The sequence below is a fragment of the Prosopis cineraria genome, unplaced genomic scaffold (genome assembly GCF_029017545.1).
Source record: "Prosopis cineraria cultivar Desert tree isolate PC_DT_omini unplaced genomic scaffold, ASM2901754v1 PC2, whole genome shotgun sequence".
Classification (NCBI taxonomy): domain Eukaryota; kingdom Viridiplantae; phylum Streptophyta; class Magnoliopsida; order Fabales; family Fabaceae; genus Prosopis; species Prosopis cineraria.
Genome location: NW_026555333.1, coordinates 47,132,499 through 47,154,507, shown reverse-complemented (window position 1 = coordinate 47,154,507; position 22,009 = coordinate 47,132,499). Strand labels below are relative to the sequence as shown.

Here is a 22,009-nt window from a genome sequence, read left to right as displayed (position 1 = left end):
ATAGATTTTTAAGGATTTTAGTGAAATTTTAACATCTTGGGAGACCGTTTTATCATTTAAATAATTTGGGAGATTTTACTGTCATTTTTTCATTAACTTTTGCTAGAATGTTAATTGTTATTGGAGGATGGGGGGCTTTTGGTAGAATGTTCTCTAGTGTCTGGCTTTTATTTAAAAAAAATAAGTGAAAAAATTATTCCCTAAACTTTAGATCTAGTAGCACTATAGATCCTAAACTTATTTATTGTATAAATTATTTTCTCAACTTTTAAAAAAGATGCAATCTAGCGTCTACCATTAGCAAAAGTTAATTTTAACTGTTAGTTGATCAAAAAATAACATAAAAGGATCACAAAATTACATAAAATGACTAAATTTTTTGGTTATTTTTTATAATTTTTGAATGATTTATTGTAATTTTTTGGTCTTTTTATGTAATTTTTGAGGTCCTTTTCTGTCATTTTTTATCAACTAATGATTAAAGTTAACTTTGATTAACTACAACGGTCAGATTGAACTGTTTTTAACAATTGAGGAAACAATATACATAATAAATGAGTTTAGAATTTATGATGCTGCTTAACATAAATTTTAGAGGCATTTTTCTCATTTATTCTTTAAAGCAATAATAGTCTATAAAAGATTTAAAAATTCCTTGAAGATAAGGTTAGCTTGGCTAAATATTCCCTCTGTTAAAAAATATACAACAACAACAACAACAACAACAACAACAAGCCTTTATCCCACTAGGTGGGGTCGGCTACATGGATTGCAAGACGCCATTGTGCTCTATCATTTATTAAGCTTTTAGAAATATTATTAATTAAGAGATCACGTTCAACAACTTCCAAGAGTGTTCTCTTAGGCCTTCCTCTACCTCTCTTAATCGGACTCAAAGTTATATGTTCCACTCTTCTCACTGGTGCCTCCCTTGGTCTTCTTTGTACATGCCCAAACCATCTCAACCGATTTTCTACCATTTTTTCCTCAATAGGTGCCACCCTCACTTTTTCACGTATGTGCTCATTTCGAATTTTATCTTTACGTGTATGTCCGCACATCCATCGTAACATTCTCATCTCTGCTACTCCAACTTTATGCTCTTGCTGTCCCGTTAGAGCCCAGCATTCACTACTATATAACATTGCCGGTCTGATAGCAGTACGATAAAACTTTCCTTTAAGTTTATTAGGCACCTTACGGTCACAAATAACTCCTTTAGCTTTTCTCCAATTAAACCACCCAGCTTGAATTCTATGTGAAATATCTCCACTGATTTCGCCATCATTTTGGATAATGGCTCCCAAATATCTAAACTTTTCCACTTGAGGTATAATTTGATCTCCCAATTTCACTTCCAAATTATTTTCGAATAGTCCTTTATCAAATTTACAATATAAATATTCCGTCTTACTTCTACTCAGACGAAAACCTTTCGACTCCAATGTCCTCCTCCATAACTCAAGTTTGCAATTAACCTCTTCTCTTGTCTCTGCTATAAGAACTATATCATCCGCGAAGAGCATACATTTCGGGATTTCCTCTTGAATATGTTCCGTCAAAACATTTAAAATCAAGTTGAACAAATAAGGACTCAGAGATGATCCCTGATGTAGCCCAATCTTTATAGGAAAATCCTTTGTTTGACCACTAGGCGTTCTTATACTAGTTTTTACCCCCTCATACATATCTTGTATGGCTTTAATATAAGCAATCCGTACTCCCTTTTTTTCCAACGCTTTCCAAAGCACTTCTCTTGGTATACGGTCATAAGCTTTTTCCAAATCAATAAAAACCATGTGTAGATCTTTATCTTTACAACGATACTTTTCCATTAATCCCCTTAGTAGATAAATCGCCTCTGTAGTTGATCTACCTGGCATAAAACCAAATTGATTCTCAGAAATACTTGTCTCCAATCTCAACCTGTGCTCAATTACTTTCTCCCACAATTTCATTGTGTGGCTCATGAGTTTAATCCCTCTATAGTTAGTACAATTCTGAATATCTCCTTTATTTTTATAAATAGGAATTAATGTACTTCTCCTCCACTCATCAGGCATTTTCTTGGACCGTAAAATCACATTAAATAACTTAGTTAACCATCTCACCCCTTCTTCACCTAAACATTTCCACGCTTCGATAGATATACAATCAGGTCCGTTAGCTCTACCATTTGCCATTTTCTTAAGAGCTTCCTTTACCTCCTTATCACGTATTTTTCGATAGAATGACAAATTTTGTTCTCCTTCACCAGTTACTAAATCCTCCAAGTTACTAGATGAATCCTCTCCATTATTGAAAAGTTTAGAAAAATAAGTCTCCCATCTATTTTTAATTTCATCATCTGTAACTAAAATTCTTCCCTCTTCATCCTTAATACACCTTACCTGTTCTAGATCTCTTGATTTTCTTTCCCTACTCTTGGCAATCTTATAAATATTTTGCTCTCTTTCCTTCGTCTCAAAGTTCTTATAAAATTCTTCAAAAGCTTTAGAACGAGCTTCACCCACAGCTCTCTTAGTTTCCTTCTTAGCCATACGGTACCTCTCCCAATTTTCCTCATTGTTACACAAATGTATGGCTTTAAAACAGTTCTTCTTATACTTGATTTTGTCCTGTACACTATTATTCCACCACCAAGACTCCTTATCTCTCGGACCAGGACCTTTCGATTCTCCCAAAACTACTTTTGCAACCTCCCGTATCTTTTTAGCCATATCCTCCCATATGATGTTAGCACTTCCCTGAGAATCCCAAATTCCTTTATCCAAAAGATTTCGCTTGAAAATATCTTGCTTCTCACCTTTTAATTGCCACCACCTAATCCTTGGTGTTACTACTTGTCGACGTTTTTGGATTTTACTCATAATACACACATCAAGGACTAGGACCCTATGTTGTGTCGTTACAGCATCTCCAGGGATCACCTTACAATTTTTACAAAGTTTTCTATCTGTGTTCCTAACCAAAAGAAAATCAATCTGCGATCTTGAGGCTCCACTTTTGTAGGTGATGAGATGCTCATCTCTCTTCTTGAAACAAGTGTTGGCAATCTTAAAATCATACGCCAATGAGAAATCAAGAAGAGTTTGCCCTTCATTGTTTAGCTCTCCAAAACCAAAACCACCATGCACCCTCGCATACTGACCAGCTTCCCTCCCGACATGCCCATTAAAGTCTCCTCCAATAAAAATCTTTTCACTCTGTGGTATGTGTCGAATCAACCCCTCCAGATCCTCCCAAAATAATTCCTTAAGACTGGCTTCTGTCCCGACTTGCGGCGCATAAGCGCTAACAATATTAACAGTCTCACGTCCAATTATCATTTTTAAAGAAATAATTCTGTCTCCAATTCTGCTAACTTCTACAACGTTCTTCTTCCACTCCTTATCTATAATGATGCCTACTCCATTGCGTGCACTTACTTTTCCTGTATACCAAAGTTTGAAACCTTGAATATCCTTAGCTTCTTCTCCACGCCATTTTGTTTCTTGCAAGCAAAGGATATTGATTTTCCTTTGAATCATAACCCCTACAACCTCTACAGATTTACAATTTAATGTCCCAACATTCCAAGTACCAAATCTAATTTTGCTCTTATGGACTAACTTCTTTAGCCGCGTGCGTCCAGAATGACGCGGTAGCCCTTGCTCATTTAACACTACATCCGGGCGCCGATGCAGCGGCTCTAACTCACTTATCACTGTACTCGAGCCATGCAGCGCGTTACTTACGAGCAATGACCTAGCATTAACATTATAACGTCTATTGTCCATGTTCATGATAGATTCAACAAATTTTTACATTGGCTGTTGATGGCCTAACACAACCCTCCTCCTTTACCCGGGCTTGGGACCGGCTATAGACATAGGCGGAGTTCTCTGTTAAAAAATATAAGACATTTTTAATTAAATTTTACCCCTTAATAAAATAATTACTTACTTTCAAACTAATCTTATATTTTTATATTTACTTCTATTAAACATCCTACAATAAATATAACGTAATTCATTAATAAGGGCATTTTAAAAAAAAGGCAATCATTACACCTCAAAAGACTATATTTTTTAACATCTAACTTTTTAAAAAATATCTTACATTTTTGAACGGAAGGAGCATATCTTTATTGTAATCTAAAATTTTTTATAATTTTTTAAAATTTATTTATTCTAAACTGATTTATTAGATTAAATAATCTTCATTTAATTTGTGGGGTTTTCTTATTACTTAAAGATGATGAATATTTTCTACCTTTTCTTTTTACTTTGTTTCTTCTTCTGCTTTTTTTTTTTTTTTTAACAACTAAAGGGAAGAAGGTCATGTTATTTTAATGTTATTTTTAGCTTTTTTTTTATATTTTGTTATATTTTTTAATTATTATATTTTTTAAAATGTCTGAACTGAATACAATGTTTACACTAGTAATATTTTGATAGGTCAACTTGTTCAAGTACAAGACAATCTTAAACAAAGTTTAATTCAAACTCCACAAGTAACATCTGATCACCTTAAATACGATGAGACAAATCCATTACAAACTTACAATAGACAAACCAAAAACATTAATTTATTAGCCTGAAAAGCAAATGAAAATACAATACGAATTTTGCCAATAAGATATGATATCGATTGGTGAGTAGCTTCTCATCCAGTGAGCTCCTCAACGGATCAAAGTTGAAATACTTCAAAAGATTTGAGCACCCAGCAAGATTTAGAATTTTAAGTTTTTCACGACCACCAAATAAACTTTCTGGGATACTAGCAAGACCAACACAATTTCTCAAATTCAGCTCCCTGATATTATGAAGAGCTGTAATAGATGAATCAACTTGCGACAGTCTAATACATCCTTCAAGGTTAAGAATTTCAAGATTTCGGAGCCCTGCAAAACTCGGCATCTGGGTCAAATATTTGGAGCCATGGAGATCCAAGTTTCTCAAATTGGGGAGATCCTGTCAAGAAACACAGGGGCATGAGTAACTAAGCATTCTGAACCAAGCAATAACATTCACTTGACTGTAGTAAAGTATCTTAAGTTGCCAAAAAGTAGATTCTCAAGTTTGGATACCTTATAAATGCCTTCCCATAGCAGCCTGAGACTACTATTAGGCATGATCAATTCAACAAGCTTTCGACCTTCAAAAGTAGATGGCAAACGAGTGAAAGGATATTTATCCCACGAAACATATCGCAATTCATTGGAAAGATGATGGATCTCTCCCGAAAATTTTACATTATGAAGTATCATAAGTACAAGGCCTCTCATGTATGATAAAGCTTCGGCCCTCAAAGGAGTGTCTTGCAGTTTTTCCGGCTTCAAGACTATGGCTTGGACTCTTTTAATTCCCTGAGAACAAATGAATCATAAAGTAAAAAGTCAGTTTAATTTTTCCTTTTGAAATTTATGAACTACTTGTTTTCTTACAGCTTAAAGGAACGTACCTTTTCTGTGTCCATAACATCAAGAACATCCTTGATCAACCATAACCTACCTCTTTTGCCACGATTCCTGTATGATTCTTCATGAATTATTTGCCTTCCTACCTGTTGCAGTATAACATGCATAGCAATTTTTCCATCACTAATGTTTATGAGTGATTTATCTTGTAGAACTCTAATTCCATTATCATCATGTCCGCAAGAATATAAAATTCTCCTGACATGGCTCTCATCTTCTCCATTGAAGAAACAAGCAATATCAAAAAATATCTCCATTTCTTCCTTCTTCAGTCCATGAAGGCTTGATTTAAGGTGAAGCATGATGCTTTTCTCAGGATGTTCTTGCAGGCCTTCCAAGACCCTTGTCCATTCTGAGGGACTTTGGCCAACCAGAGCTGAACCCAATCTTTTAATGACTAACGGAAGGCCATTGGCATATCTTAAAACATCACCCGTCAATTTCTCGTAACCTGCAAGGGGAGAATTGCGTTTGAAAGCAATTGTACAGAGAAGTTGGCTAGCTTCATACTCGTTTAATAATTTGACCTTGTAAACATGTTCCACCCCATGGTTTCTAAGAACACTCTCATCTCTTGTTGCTATGATAATCCTACTTCTAGGACCAAACCAGTCAACATTTCCAGCCAAAGCCTTTAGTTGTGCTGGATCATTAATGTCATCAAGAACCAAGAGAGTCTTACAGCTTCTTAAGTGATCCCTGATAATTGAGCTTCCCATTTCATCATCATTTATCTCTTGATCACCTTCGACTCCAGTTTCACAAAGAAGTTGCTTTTGTAAGTGGATTAGACCATGAGAATAATTGTCAACAACTCGACCTACGTTGAAAAGAAAACTGTGAGCTTTGAAGTGGTGAGACATCTCTTCGTATACAGCTTTGGCAAGACATGTCTTCCCTGTTCTGGACATCCCATAAACTCCTACAAAACGAGGTCTGTCATCATCTGGTTTCAAGTCTTGAAGGTTATCTTTTAATGCTTCTACACGAGTCACCAACCCGATTAAGTCATCATTCTCATTACGATCTAATGTCCTCATCACGCTTTTAACAATGCTATCAATAACTTCTGATTCGGAACTGAAAAAACCAAAAATAAAGAAAAACACCAAACATCATTGAAAAGAAAACAAGGGACAGGCATGGAAAGAACAATAATTCATGTTGAACAAGTAACGAACTATTATATAGGAGAAGATTACCCATTCCATACATGCCAACCCTTGACAGAGCCCACTTCTTTCATAGCTTGCCTCCAGTTTTGTACCTCGTCTAAATTGTGTCTAAATTTTTCTTCATGTTCGGCAAAGGTGCCTTCATAACACTTGCCTTGTTTTTGAACCTCAGTTGGATGTACACGGTAGAAAACTGGAAAAACCCTGTGTTTACTCATGTCCTTGGCAATCTTGGCCAATTCCCGCAAGCACCATACTGAGGCAGCATAATTAAATGTGAAGACAACAATGCAAATTTGGGATTCTCCGATTGCTCTCAAGATCTCGGGTGGAACGGATTTTCCTTTCTTCAACATTTTGTCTGCTCTGAAAGTATTGATACCTTTTCTTTGTAGAGCAGCAATAAGGTCGTCAACAAAATACGGAATGTATTCGTCATCGAAACTGAGAAACACATCATATTTCCTTTGCATGCTATCATCAACTTTGCTATTCTGCAATCCCATTGGTACTTTGGACTTTGTAGCAGGCTAGATTACTCTGCGGGATCAAAAACATCTATAGAAAATGAAGCTTTTCTCTGGCGACTAATTTTTACTGAATGATCCAGATGGAAATGTGAGAAAATTTATAATTTCTAAAAATTTAGAATCATGAGTAGGATACAGGAAACAAAGAAAGAAAAGAAAGGATCAATAGAAGTATAAACTATTTTCTAGCAATATGGTGAATCAAGGTTTGAATCTCTACTGGAAGAGGTGCTGACATTTAATACTTGACTGTGTCTCAAACATGATTGCTTTCAATAAGAGGATACCAGTGCGCAATCAGGAAAAAAAACAAGAAACTACTTCCTAGCAATCTTTTTTTCCTGTCTTTTCTCCATGCAGATTCGAATTTGATCAGGATCACTTTGATTGTTTAGAATCATATGATTGCAAGATTTTGGCATGCAAAAACCGTATAAGTGATTAACAGACAAAAGAATCATATTAATGAGATAGATACAATAGCGAACGTTTCACCCCCTGTAAGGTAAACATAGAAAATCTACAAGTCCACATAAATAAGACAAGTATTGCCAACAGGATAGATTTTTTATCAGGGAAATAGAAAGCAGAGCAATTGCGAGACCAGATCAAACATTGCAAGTAGTACAGCATCTGATTACATCTGAATCAATATGTATTAGAAAAGAAACAGAGAGTGATGTATTTTCCATATGCCTAAATCTATCATACCTTCTTTCTATGATAGAAATACTGCTGGTGACTGCATGGCCTGAATTTTCAAGTGGGAGATGCAAAGAAAGATAGACTAACGGGGATAAATCAGAAAAGGAGCAAAGGGAAACATGGCAATGTCAGTAAGGATGAGCCTAACGGCATGCCTAAATACTCACTCACATTTTCTTAATTTAAATAACTAATAAAACTAAGATAACTTGCCGTTATAATGCAAATGATTTTTAAACTTTTAAAAAGAGTCGAGAACTAAAAATATACAATAAAATAAATATATAAATATAATTTGAAACAAATATTTGAGCGCATTTTTACGCTCTGAAAGTAATGATGTCTTTTCTTCGCAGAGCTGCAGCAAGAGCGTCAACAAAATATGGAACCTACTCAGCATTGAAACTTGGAAACACATTATATTTCGTTTGCATGCTAACATCAACTTTTCTATTCTGCAATTCCATTCTTTGCACTCTGCCAGCATAAAAGCATTGCCAGGCAGCTGGCATAAGATAAGAGGCTTCTTATACCAACCTATTTTTCCCTTTTGATTTACTTCAGACATGTTTTTGGCTAAAAAAAAAAAAAAACTCCTGTTACACAATCAATCAATATATGTGTGTGTGAGTTTGCAGAAAGCCACCCTGTACACAATTTCGGCATCATACATAGCATGGAGCCTGATTTAGTTTTCTTAATAATAATGGCATAATAAATCGGAATATGATCTAAGACTCTTAACTTGTACTAATGACAGCTATTGATATTAAAAATCCAAATTAATTCCTTCCTCTCAAAGATCATAACTTTGGCATCCGCCCTGTGGGGGATATTTCTTATCTTTCACATGTTGTCTATTTGGACTCCAGATTCGATCAGAATCAATTAGGTTAATTTAGAATCGTAATATCGTAAGAATTTGGCACTCGAAATATACCATATAACGAAGGTCAACACCCAGTGACTGTCAGGTGAACATATGAAATGAAATACCTACAAATAGATGTGGAACAAGTTAGTTAGGAAGCAGAGCAACAGAGTCCAGATCACGAGCAATGCAAATAGCACTTTATTTGATTGCAAAAAGGAAAAAGAAAAACAGTTACTTTTTTTTTTTCTTTTCTTCTGTTTTTTTGGTATGCCTTGATCTCTACGTACCTTATGATAGAAATGTTGCCGGTGATTGCGTGATGGAAGATGCAAAGGAGGGTCAGCTAGAAAGGAAGAATTTCTGAAACCAAAACTTCTCCAGAGAAGGATAAGGAGCAAAGAGAATCAAAGTAACGTAGCAAGGAATCAAGGATAACACGAACAACATGGGTAGATACTAAATACCAAGGTCATTGCGGTCTTAGCAAAATGCCAATTGTCAGGTCAAACATCACCTGACTCAAAAACATGCTTGACTAGTTAAATACTCGCACCGTAGACTTCGAGGCGCGTATTGACTTCACACCATTTTTCTATCTTAAGTGGACTAAGTTTAAAAACTTGCGGATAAAGACAAAGTTTATAATGGGAGCCCTATAGCTAGACCTTGGTTTGAAATTCCTATCTTATAAACTTGGGGATAGAATCTTGTAGCTAATTTGCAGAAATCTAGAACTCCATTGCTTCAAGAACTAGACAGAAATGGGTTAGCATCAGAGTAGGAATCGCCTTCACTTCGCTGATTGAAATGAAGACAAAATAGAAGATGACGATCAAGCCTCGACCGCGTACTCTGCTTCCTTTTATCTATTTTTCTGCTTCCGCCTTTCACTCCTCAATCTCTCCCTCCATCTTTTCCACAAAATTGTGCCACCACTTTCCTTATTTTATAAAAAAGTTGTTCCTCCTTTCCTCGCTTTTCAATTTCAATGGCTGCAGGTGCACCCACTCCAAAAATTTAATAATCTAATAAAATTGATAAAATTACCCTTAAAGACCCTTAATTGCAATTTACATAATTTTATCCAAAAGAAAATACAATTTTAGATAAAATCTCTAAAATTGTTAAACGTTTGGAGTGGGTGCACCTTCGGCCGTTGAAATTGAAAAGGGGGTGAAGAAGGCTCAACTTTTTTATAAAAATAAGGAAAATGGTGGCACAATTTTTTGGAAAAAATGACGGGGGAGAGAAATTAAATATAATTTACTTCATACCCAACAAATCTCCATAAATAATCTTCACTACAAAATAAAGTAATACTCTCTTCATTTAAAAATATAAAATATTTTTAATTAAATTTTACTTTCAATAAAATAATTATTTATTTTTAAATTAATTATATTTTTTTATATTCACTCCTATTAAACACTCTACAATAAATATAAAATTATTATCAATAATGATATTAAAAAAATAATAATAACTACACCTTAAAAGATTAAAAATATTTTATATTTTTTAATATTTAAATTTTAAAAAAATACTTTATATTTTTTAATAAAGGGAGTATTTAATAGTTACATGTGCTAAAATATTAAATGAAAAATTTAATCATAATTTTTAAAATTTAATCAATTAATTTTTTTAAAATATGAAATGATTAATAGAATAAAATATATTTTAATTAATCTCAATTAGTGAAAATTCATCAATAAAAAGACCAATTGAAATGGACTAAAAATATATAAAAAATATGATTAAAGGCTAATTGATGCAAAACACGGAGGGAGAAGGGGGGGAGAGAATATAAAAAAAGAGATAAAGGGATCAATAGAAAGAATAGAGAAAAAAGAAAAACTCATAAGAGAGCAAGATAATTGTAATCTTTATTCAATTAAATGTGTGTACAAATCAAATGAGCTAAAGTACTACTTATAAGCCTCAACCCAACCTTAAAAATAAATGTATGAAAATCCTAAAAATTTTAAAATTAAATAAAAAGATAACAATAAATAAAAAGATAATAATAAATGCTGAAAGATAACAATAAATGTTAAAAGATAATAATAATTTAAATTAAAACAAAATATGAGTAATTACTATGAGAGCCAAATATTTTCGATCTTTAAATCTGTAACATCCTTGTAATATCTTCACTTATTTTTTTAAATTTTCTTTCCATCATTGATTTAGTACTAATTCCTTCTTGACATGTATCAATGTTGTATCGATAAATAAATGACAGGGATAATTTGCTAAAAATTTACAAGTTAAGAATAATTTTTGCTTATTTTAAAAGTTCAGGATTTAAAATGCTATTTAAGAAATAGTTTATGATTCAAAATACTCATTAACCCTATTTTAATTTATGAATTGTTATACCTATGTAAATTAAAATCTCTTGTTTTATAATTTTTTAAAAATTGTATGCACATCTTATTTCTTTTAAATTGTTATATTCATGCTTAATGAGTATATAAATAACAATAGAAGGATAAAAGTTAATCCTACTAAAAAAAAACCTATATTTATTTTAATGCAACTATCAACTGATTAATTGAAAATCGACAATATATTATGAATTTTAAATTATATCATCCAAATAAATTTTAAATTGACTGCTAAAAATATATTTAAAATCATAAACTTTTATTCTGATCTCAGTTAAGCAAAGCTCAATTCATTCTAAATTGTGGATTGTTTTTTTTTTTTTAAATCACTTCAGAGTCTCTTATAAGAATTATAATTATTAAGAGATCTCATAAAATATATAAAATATTTTTAAATTTTAAATCCTGAACAATTATAACTTATTAAAAGAAAATAAAAATTTGATAAAAGAAAATAATAATTTGGATATAAATTTAATGTTAAATTATCATTTTTATTTATCAAATTGTAACTGTACAAGATTTGAATTTGGAATTTGACAGCAATGTAAGACTTCTCACTAATTTTCCCTTTGCATTTTGTTAAGCCAAACGTCTTGGAGACGCGTATTGAATCGGAAGTTCCATACTTCACACCATTCACTGCCCCACACACCATTTCTACCTGATTCCCGCTGAGTTTCCAAAGCAACTATCAGCTGATTAATTGGAAATCAACCAAACAACATCTCATCTCCGTTGGGAGTTCGATCAGTGGATATCCCCTTCCGAGTTACTCCTGTGAAGTCTGTGCATATTCAGGATGAATCTTCCAACTCCAATGTATGCGAATGACAATTTTGATTCCGTTTTCTTACAACGGTAACCTACTTCAGTTTCAAGTTGTTTCTTGTTCTTTTTTATTGCAGATGCAGCAGTGGAGTGGAATCTGCATGTTTTATGGCGAGCTCTGGTCTTCTCTCCTCTTCATGGAAGCTTATCGCCGACCTGTACGCTGAGAACAATTCAAACGGCGAACTTCTCTGGAAAAAAGTCACCAATGAATCAGATTTGACCCTGTTAGCTTTTGTGACTCCCCAAACTCATGTTCAGCCCGATTTGCTTCCTTCAGCGGACCTCTCGGACAACCCATTCCAATTTCTCTTTTCCGAGAGAAACCCCCCGTTCTATCTTAATCGATCTGCAATTTCCCTATTTGATAGAAATCGCCGGATGCTTCATCGACTAAAATCCCAGGTATGTAATTCTTCGACTACTCATCTTTAGGTAAGCCAGTGGGTCTGTGAGGACTTATGACGACTTTAAAGTGTTAAACGTGGATTTTTGTTAAGTGCAGGTGGATGTCGAGAAACCATTAATTGTTACAGGGCATGGTGTTGGAGGATCAATTGCTTCTCTTTTCACTTTATGGCTGTTTGATACCGTGGATCCACGCGATAAGCATCCACTCTGCATCACCTTTGGTTCTCCACTTATTGGTGACCAAAACCTGCAACAGGCTGTGTGTGGAAGCAACAGGTGGAACTCTTGCTTTCTGCATGTAGTGTCTCGCGAGGACCCGCTTCCTTTCTCGTTGACTTCCACTACTTTGTACGAGCCCTTCGGAATATATCTCTTATGTTCTGATCATGGCTCTGCGTGCGTGGAGAGCCCTGCTTCTATTAAAAAGCTGCTGGAGGAAATGCGTCCAATGATGGGAGGATTCGAAATGGAAGGATTCAGAAGTCCTGGTTATGGATACGTAGTGGAAAATCTGGAGCGTAATGCAACCTGCAAAGACTCTACAGCTTGCAACATCTCTTGCTGTAATATACTGCAAAAAAGCCTCGATTTGCAGTTGCAGAAACTAGGATTTGCAGAATTGCAGGAGAAGGGATCAATATGCAGGAAAAAGGCACCGCACATTTTGCTGTCTTCTATTTTCCCTTCCTTACCAAACCTAGTTTTTTCCCTTTTTTCTTTTATTGTATGCAAGCCGGTCCTTTTCCTTTCTTCAGGCATTTTAAAGTTGGTTTACAAAAAGGCTCCTGCACAACAAAGGATCCATAGGCTTACTGAGAAAGGCAGAACGTCGGCTGCCGGAGAACCAATGGAGGCGGCACTAGCACTTAGCACGCAAGGCGACAAGGTAGCCAGTCCGACACAAACTTCTCGTACTTTTTTCCTAGTAATTCCTATTTCCTACCAATGCGTTTTCCCTTGCATGCGTATTCATTGCAAAATCTGATATTAAATTTTAAGGATACAATTAATATATATTTTGAAAAATTATCAAATTTAAAATTTAAATCATCAAATTTCCGGACTTGCGGTATTTTCTCACTGCAGGAAGCCAACTCCCACAAGCTTTGTTCTTTCAAATTTTAAAAAAAAAATTGTTGGAATAGCTATTTTAAATTCACTTGATTTCTAAAATTATTTTATTTTTAACTTTTAAAAATAAAAAAATAAAAACATGGGAGAATTGTTTTCATTCTTCCACCATAACACTTTACATTTAGCTATTGTAAGTTATTGTCTTCAATTTTCACCCTCATCATGCATTATTAGCGGTGTGGGGTGTCTCCAATTCTTTTAGGTCTATTTCTTTAAAATATCACGTTTTCGTTATTAAAAAAATGCAATGAATTTAGGAGTAATTAATTGTGCTGCGTAGAACTAAGGTGTAATTCTCCCAATAAAATTTAGAAAGTGGAAGCAAAATCAAAAACTCATTTTTTCTTGTATTAACTTAAATGACTATGTGGTCTCTCAAGATCTTTTACCACAATTTTCTGGGAGTGCCTAGGAAATAGAAACTAGTTGTATGCCAACTAATGCACAAGGATCAATTGCATTATTAGCATGCAAGTACAATTGGTGCTTACTAGCCTAGGGAGCCTAAGCTGGTATGAATAAGGTGAGTGATGTTGGGTTAGGGTTTGAATTTTTGTGCTGGGCAAGTTGAGTTGATCAAATTGATTGAGAAGAGTGTTGAGAACTCCTAAGTTACACACTCACTGCTTATTTATAAAGAAGGGCAGCAGCACGTTCTTTCAAACTTGAATTTTGGCACTTGAAGGGAGCAAGTAACTATCTGTGCCATCATTTAGTTGAGGGCATGCCTTATCATGTGGAGAGGCATGTGTCAATGCACCGTATATCTCAAGTTATGGGATGAGTGAGTGAGAATAGGTTGTAAGGTCCCTAAATGTGGCATTCCACTTAGTTTTAATGAAGCAGGTTGATTGATGGGCTTTTACCTCATGCAATTGGTTTCGGCTTCGGCCAATCCCTCTCTTAAGGGTGCTAAAACCAATCCAAACAATTGCCTACCCCCTCATGCGCAATGTTTTAGTGTCAAGGGAGAGAAACGTTTGAGCACATTTTAGATAATCCTTAAGCCCCATTTGGTATGCAGACCTCAATTTAGAGGGATTAGGATTGGGAGTGAGAGTGGGAGTGGAAATGAAGTTTTAAAATTATATTTGGTATGAAGTAATATTAAAAGGGAATATTTACTTTTATTTTATTTTATAATTAAACAAAAATATACAAATACCATATTACCCCTCAAAATATAATTGAATATTTTATGTCCTTATCATCTAAACACTCTCCTCCCCCAAAACAAAACGTCCATGGCCACAGAAGAAAAGTTGCTTCCATTGGTTATCCTCATTGTCTTCTTCCTCTTCTTTCTTCTTCTTGTTGCTCTTCTCCCTCAATAAGAACATCCATGGCCGCGCAAGAGAACCTTGTCGTTGCCCTCTCCTGTCTCTTTTTTTTCCTTCTGGTTTGAACTAAGAATGAGAATGGTGAGGATGTAGATGACGGCGAAGTTGACAATGGTGGCGAGATCAGGTGACTGTAGCTCGGGTTTAGACCGATTATGAAAATGATGTCGTCGATCGTTCTGCTCCTTCTCTCATCTTCAATCTCCTCCTTCTTCCTACAGATTTGGCAACTACATTGGTGGACAAGATATTGGCAATGGCAGAGGAGACACCAGCATTGCTTGGTCTGAAAGGAGGGCAAAGGGGGAGAGACAAGATGAAGACAAAGGAGGAGAGGGAACAGGGAAGGAGATGATAGAGAGATAATGGGGGGTAATTTGGTCTAAAAATAATCAATCTTGGGATTGATTTTTCTAGTACTATAGAGGGTAGTGGTATTAAGTAATCTCACTTAAATGGGATTGGTATTGGGATTAAATTTCTCATTCCTTTATAACAACATGAATTGGTGGGATTATCTAATACCAATCCCAATCCCACCTTCCCATTCCTTCCTACCAAACATAGCCTTAAAGGGTTGGCCACATGTCGCACTCAGGTATGGGTAATGATTACTATATGCACTTTCCTGAAGTACTACCATCATTTCCCTAAGTGCTTTGTTCGCTAAGGTCTCCAAAACTCCATTTAAGCTTAAGTCACTCTTTGACTTTACCTTTACCTGACTCTTTGAATTTCTTTGTTTCTTAACAAATTTCTCTCGATCTTTCCGACTCTCTGTTTGTGATGGCTTCATCATCTTCCACTATCAATGAGGTAAACCAAGCTTTCCTTGTACTGATTTCCATTTTTAGGGTATCTTTGTCTCTAAGATTTGGGTTTTTTTCTGATTTCTATTCTTCTTCTCTGATTCATGAGGTTTGAACACACTTGCTTCTCTTAGGTCTTGTGTGTGCTTCTAGTAAATATTTTGTGTTTTGGCTTCTTATGTTGATGACTTGTGAGTCAAGTTACTAAATCTTGCCCTTTTCTAACTCATTGGCTGAATCATTGTCATTACGTTTTTTGCTTTAGGGATGAACCTCACACCTTTTTCCCCACTAATCCTAATGGTTCGCTATACCTATGCCCTCATCACGAGCTAGAGCTGCCTAAGTACCCATTCCCTTTGGATAGGCCTAGGGAATATATGTTCCTAAGGAACATAGAGGAACTTCCTTCAAGATAATTTTAATTAACACAAAACACTACTTGTGAAATATTTACCATAGTAGAAAAGTGTTTATCATTTTAGAAAGAATAAGAGATACTTTACAAATCTTACCACGGCGATAAAAGGCTTATCATGGTAGAAAAAACAAAACTTATTATTTTAAAATTCTATCATGGTAGACTCTAAGACAAATCATTTTTTATCATGGTAAATTTTTATAAAGTTAATTTGATTCTTAATTCAGTAAAACATTTTTAAACCGATTACTATGGTAGAAAGGAGTCTACCATGGTAAAAAGAATTGATCATAATGGATAAAGTCTATAGTGGTAATTTAAAAGTTTCCTAATAATAAAAGTGTACCAAATGGAATCTCATTAAATGCAAGTGTTTAAAATCATAAATAATGATATAAATCATAAATACGAGTGAACCTTTGTTTCCAGGGATTAAAAATGTCCAAAACAAGTTTATTTAAGGCTAAAAGTGTCAAAAGGACTTTTCTAGAAACAAAAGATATCATAGGGGCAATTCTGGAAAATATGTGCTATTCGTTAAGGCTAACACTACGTGCGCTGTGGTAACTATCACAACGAAGGGAAGTTGCAGCCATGGTGCTGTTAACCTCAGTTAACAGCTCATTGTGTTGTGGGCTACAGCTAAAAAACCATGCATCGCGATGGAAGTGCATATACAATGCTTATGACAGCATGGATAGTGACTATAAACTTTAATCGTGCATAACTCTCACTACATATATCCCATTTAAGTGACTTAAAGTGTTTCCTCCATGTAAGACTCTTATCCACAAAATCCTTTAAGGGTCACAGAACACTACTTCCAAACATTTCACTTTACAAACTAGTACCAAAGCTTATAGTCATATGTGAACAACTTGACCACAACATTGACAATCTAAACAACATCTACAACTCCACAATTTACACATGCACATAAAATTTTTGTAGTTGGATTACAGTCACCCAACACAATTTGTATAAAACAAAACATAAATTACCATAAGTAAATCTCATCCTCTAAAAATATTTTAACACCTTAATAATATTCAAATGAGAGTATGAGTATCAAAATCTATCTCATGGCTACCGCCAGACATGTTCATCAAAGATTAAGAGCCTATATGCTCAAGTACAAAATACAAGCCTTACGATTGGCAATTTATACGTTTAACATCTAAATGAGGCCTAGCAAGACAAAGTAGTGTCCCACACACTACCACTATGCCTCCAGTGCTTTTCTGGTTGGACATACTCCTGTAAAAATGTTAATCATAAGAAAAGAGGCACAAAGGTTCCAGAACTAATACTAATATGTCATGATGCATGCAATGTAATTAATCATGCGTCTGCTAAGTGGACATACAAAATATATTTTCAAACAATTTATATGCAAGCAAACCAAACAATGGTTGCATGATTAGCAACTTATTTCCTCCTTTCTTCGTAGACCAAAGTTTGTGCTCGATGCTTAACCTACCTAGCTAAAGGTGAGCTAGTTCAAGCTGCAAAAGCCACTCATTGAGTCTAAATGAGGGCATACCATGTAGCACTAGTTCAAATCTCAATAATAAGTCTCCTTCCTAGTAAAACCTGCACATGACATGCATATAGGATTTCCAAACAACTAAAGTTGCCAATAGTTAACCATGTTTCCGCTATAATCATAATTTCATTTCAAACATAATCATGTTAAAATTTTTATCCCCCTATCAATAAGGATTCCAAACAATAGATATACATTTCCACATACCATACTTAAAATGATAGCCATTACTATCAAAAATATACACAACTAATCACACAACATAGTACAACATAGTAGCAGAGGTTGCCTTTGTCCTTAGCATGCAAATTTCCTTGGACAAGCAATCTATCACCTCCAACAATGCTAGCACCACAATCTACATATAATGCAATACTAATATTCACTAATACAAGTGTTTAATCACTAATCACAACTTAATCATAAGGTTAGGTTTATTAATCTCATAATCCTAATACACTTTCACACACTTTAATCATCGAACATAATCATCCTCATCCTCATTACACTTCTTAAACTTAAAATTTAACCTTAAAACATACTAATGATCATTAATCATCATTCAACTAGTCTAGAGTCTTGGATTAACCTATACCAATATTATTATTATCATCAAAACAACCTAAACAACACTTATTTAACCTCAAACAAGCTTATAAATTTGAAACTAAAGGCTGGCTACCCCCAAAAATGAAAACCCTTTCATTACTCCCATACAAAACTAGCTCAAATAGGATATTAGAGGTTGGGAAGAAGGTTAGACATGGCGTTGTGGTCAAAAAGCCAAAAAATTCTTATTCCTGAGCATCTCTCCACTAGTGGTGTTCCGATAGGTGAAAAAAATGGTAAATATTCCCCTCAACTTAGGTATAGACTGGAGTATGCGCATCAGCATCCTATGATCAGATCAACTCCAAGCACGTTATCGGGGTTCCCAATGATTCTTTAGAAGCAGGTTTGGAAGTTGAAAATTTATCTTAAAGTTAGGCACTTTCTATGGAGAGCGTTGAATCGCGCTATTGTGACCAAGGGGCCTCTGTTCTCTCGCAAATGTGCAGCAGATCCTCTATGTCCGAAGTGCAAATTGCATCCGAATACTATAGAGCATTTATTACTACGTTGTGAATGGTCAAGGAAAATATGGTATGGCTCTCCCCTGACATTAATCACGGATCCAATTCGTGTCTTCTTTTGAAAACCGCCAAACCGGTGCCGCTTTTTTCTGGAGGTTAATAATCTAATTGATGATTATGATAAGGCTTACATAGCGTGTTTATGTTGGAACATATGCATGGAAGACCAGATCTGCATCAGTTTTCAATACTGCTGCACTAAATCCATCTGACGTTATTTGTTCAACTAATGCCGCTGTAGAGGAATATTGGAAGATTAACCATTATGAGCCCTTTATTTCTTTTGTTCCTGAGACTTTCAACTCTGCTTGGACTCCTCCATAATTTTGGACCATAAAAATCAACTGCTCCATAATTTGGGACCATAAAAGTCAATAGTGGTGGAGCTTTCTCGCTACTAACAAGGCTACAATCGGTATCATTGTGAGGGATGGACAGAGGTTGTTGATGTGAATTCAAGTTTCCTGTCTGAACTTTTAGCTTGTAGGAAGGCAATTCGTCTAGCGTCTGAATTCAACAGAAGCAAAGTCATTATTGTATTTGATTGTCTTGAGCTTTTTTCGAGCTATACTATACATAAAGATGTAACCTATTGCTCTCGGTCCTTTCATGGATTACTAGAAGATATGTTTATCACTCTCGAGTCCTTGCATCTTCTCTCTTTCTCGTTTATCAAATGGGGTGGGAACTCTATTGCTAACTAGTTAGTAGCCTCTTCTTTAGAAGTAGTGGATTCAAATGGTTAGGTTTCCAGCCCACCACCCCCTCTTGCTGCTATTGTTACTAAGCACTCAGATCATCTTCAATCATCTTTCCAGCATCTTGTGGTAAACAGAGATAGAGAAGGCATCGGTTGATTTTGTGGCTTAGTTTTTTTTTTCTTTGTTTTAGGTCCCTGCCACATTGGCTTATGACTTTTCTTGCTGTTTTGTGTTCTGTTTTGCTTTCCGTTTAGATTTTGTAGCCCCTGTTTGCTCCTTTTTCAATGAAGGATTTTCTGCTGGTTAATATATATATATATATATATATATATAATTGGGCATTTCTATTTAAAACCAATATTTTTTTATAATTTTATAAACTGACTATTTGAATATACTTTGTATAGTCTAATTTAATATTAAATTTTTTTATAATTTTTATAAATTTTTATTTTAACAAATATAATTTTAAAATACTAAAAATTAATTTAAAATAAACAGTAAGAATTATTTTAGGATAAATATTTTTTAATATAGTATTATGGTCAAAAAGTTAATTTTTTTTGATATTGTCTATTATATCGTAAGTAGCAGAGGCCTGAAGAGGAATTTAGTTCTAAGCCCGATTTGAAATTAAATTTGCCATCTTTAGATTTTTATCAAAACTGACAGCAGCAGGAAAACCTGGAATCCATGTGTCAGACCAAACTCTTATATGCATCTGCACTTCACATTTAGAGTATATTTAAATTAAATAGTTAATTTATAAAAAATTGATAAATTTTTAACATTAAATTGGATTGTCAAGATTAAGTCACTATTAATCAAGTTGGTGATGAACAAATTTATTAAAGTCTTATAATTTTTATAAATTTTTATTTTGATAAATATAAAATAATAAAAATAAAAATAAAAAAATTAAATCTAAATGATCTAGTGAGCACGGAAGACAATACAAATTTAATATAATTTTTTTGTAATTTTTATAAATTCTTATTTTGAGATATAATATTTAAAATATTTAAAAATCAATTTAAAAATGAACAGTTGAGATCCTTTTGAGATAAAATGAAAGGCACAGGTCTAATGAGGACTCGCCCAATTGTGTGATTTTTAAAGTTTTTTTTTTTTTTTTGAGGTAGAAGTGCGATTCTAAAAGATTTAATGTGAAGAGCGTGGAACAATATATATATATATATATATATATTTGTTTAAAAAGGGAAATCCAACTTTGTTCTAATCGCTAGATTTTTAATTTGTTGTAGCAGAATATGGATATGAAGAAATTGGTAGAAAACTTGGAAACAGAAGAACGTCAGTGGATTCTGAAGAAGCGGAAACGGTTTATCCCCATGAAGAAATTTGATGAAATGGAAATATGCATGGCACAAATGGAATGGTACAAGAAGTATACTAAGCATCAGAGGATAGGGTACTACGACAGTTACAAGGCTGATAGGTTTCCTCGTGATCAAGAAATTTACTTGTACGTCAAAATCCTCAACAATTACTGGAAAGGCATGGTCGAGGAGGCAACGAGGCAGCCCCAGAAAGAAGGCGCTGCATTTCGTACCAAATGGCTTTATGCTGGTACTGATTATAGGCGGATGGTGGAACCATTGGACATTGCTTGGTACTACCGTGACGGTAACAGAGACTATATGAATCGCGGAAGATCTGAGCATTATAAGAAGCTAGAGATGTGGTTGGAAGATGAGAAAAATCCCGAGTCGAGAAGTAAACAGAATGTGGAAAATTTATTGACGGTAGATTCTTGCTTTTGGGCGCATGTGGAAGAGGCTCTCATTTCATGCAGGAAATGGTTTAGCAGGGAAGGGGAGAAGCAAGAGGAAAGGCAGAAACTGCAACAGTTTGAGAATTACGTGTATGGGTTGCTGAGGAAGTACAAAGTGTCCCCAGAAATTTTCTTGGAGAAATGCAGCTATATGAGTTGGTGGAACCAGTACATTGAAATCATGGGAACTTCATATGAGTCCAGGCTTGCCAACTTCATGAGGGATCCAGCCAACTGGGAGCTGTATGCTGAGGGTCTTTACGATTTTCCCTTATTGCCTTAACCAGCCTCTCAGCACTCAAACCCTCTCCTCAGTTCTGACCAAAACTTCAAAAGTAAATTAGGATCCCATTTAGTGGTTCTACTTCCGACTTCTGTTATATGCTTTGTTATTTTGGGACAATAATGAGCGTCAGGCTAAGAATTCTATTACTATTTTAGCTATTGTTCTTTCATTCCTTATTGTCATGGAAAAATCTTAAATATGGGGGCAAAAAACAAAGAGAAAAATTATATCAAAAAATTGAAATATAAGTGCATAACTTTCGTGTCCTTATTAAAATAAAATTTAGCAAAATATTGCTTAAATAAATTATTTGCTTCATACCAATGGAGTTAAATTTAGTAGAAGAGATTAGTTCTTTGCAATGTGACAAATTAATGTTTGAATCTCTACTAAGAGAGATGATCATATTTAATACCTAACAGTGTCTTGAATAAAAGTATTTTCAATAAAAGGATACTTGTAACTGT

The 22,009-nt window shown here is 34.5% G+C and overlaps 2 protein-coding genes across 8 annotated transcripts; one reads left to right on the top strand and one right to left on the bottom strand.

Moving 5' to 3' along the window:
• Positions 1-4,415: 4,415 nt before the first annotated feature.
• Positions 4,416-9,677, bottom strand: LOC129302931 (disease resistance protein RUN1-like). 6 transcript variants are annotated; one of them, XM_054941850.1, is made up of 7 exons: positions 9,033-9,674; positions 8,812-8,867; positions 7,878-7,953; positions 6,664-7,176; positions 5,446-6,541; positions 5,072-5,350; positions 4,416-4,955 (listed from the first exon to the last, which is right to left on the bottom strand). In XM_054941850.1, exons 4-7 carry the CDS (start codon positions 7,140-7,142, stop codon positions 4,566-4,568), a joined length of 2,244 nt encoding a protein of 747 aa, XP_054797825.1. In that variant the 5' UTR covers positions 7,143-7,176; positions 7,878-7,953; positions 8,812-8,867; positions 9,033-9,674; the 3' UTR covers positions 4,416-4,565. The 6 variants fall into 6 exon arrangements, with proteins under 6 accessions (XP_054797825.1, XP_054797824.1, XP_054797826.1 ...); XM_054941854.1 differs by lacking the exon at positions 7,878-7,953 and having other exon boundaries at positions 4,817-4,955; positions 5,072-5,139; positions 5,237-5,350; positions 9,033-9,677; XM_054941849.1 differs by lacking the exon at positions 7,878-7,953.
• Positions 9,678-11,729: 2,052 nt separating this feature from the next.
• LOC129302933 (senescence-associated carboxylesterase 101-like) lies at positions 11,730-21,711 on the top strand. 2 transcript variants are annotated; one of them, XM_054941858.1, is made up of 4 exons: positions 11,730-11,957; positions 12,044-12,371; positions 12,472-13,263; positions 20,730-21,711. In XM_054941858.1, the coding sequence occupies exons 1-4, from the start codon at positions 11,938-11,940 to the stop codon at positions 21,537-21,539; spliced, it is 1,950 nt and encodes a 649-aa protein (XP_054797833.1). In that variant the 5' UTR covers positions 11,730-11,937; the 3' UTR covers positions 21,540-21,711. The 2 variants fall into 2 exon arrangements, with proteins under 2 accessions (XP_054797833.1, XP_054797832.1); XM_054941857.1 differs by having other exon boundaries at positions 20,727-21,711.
• Positions 21,712-22,009: the final 298 nt, after the last annotated feature.

Excerpts from the sequence above, each read along its gene's own strand:
- LOC129302933 (XM_054941857.1), top strand. The coding sequence starts at position 11,938 with ATGAATCTTCCAACTCCAAT. Across the intron at positions 11,958-12,043 it reads ATGAATCTTCCAACTCCAAT|ATGCAGCAGTGGAGTGGAAT; the intron begins GTATGCGAATGA and ends TTTTTATTGCAG. Across the intron at positions 12,372-12,471 it reads TTCATCGACTAAAATCCCAG|GTGGATGTCGAGAAACCATT; the intron begins GTATGTAATTCT and ends TGTTAAGTGCAG.
- LOC129302931 (XM_054941850.1), bottom strand. The coding sequence starts at position 7,142 with ATGGGATTGCAGAATAGCAAAGTTGATGATAGCATGCAAAGGAAATAT. Across the intron at positions 5,351-5,445 it reads ATGTTATGGACACAGAAAAG|GGAATTAAAAGAGTCCAAGC; the intron begins GTACGTTCCTTT and ends ATTTGTTCTCAG. Across the intron at positions 4,956-5,071 it reads TATGGGAAGGCATTTATAAG|GATCTCCCCAATTTGAGAAA; the intron begins GTATCCAAACTT and ends GTTTCTTGACAG.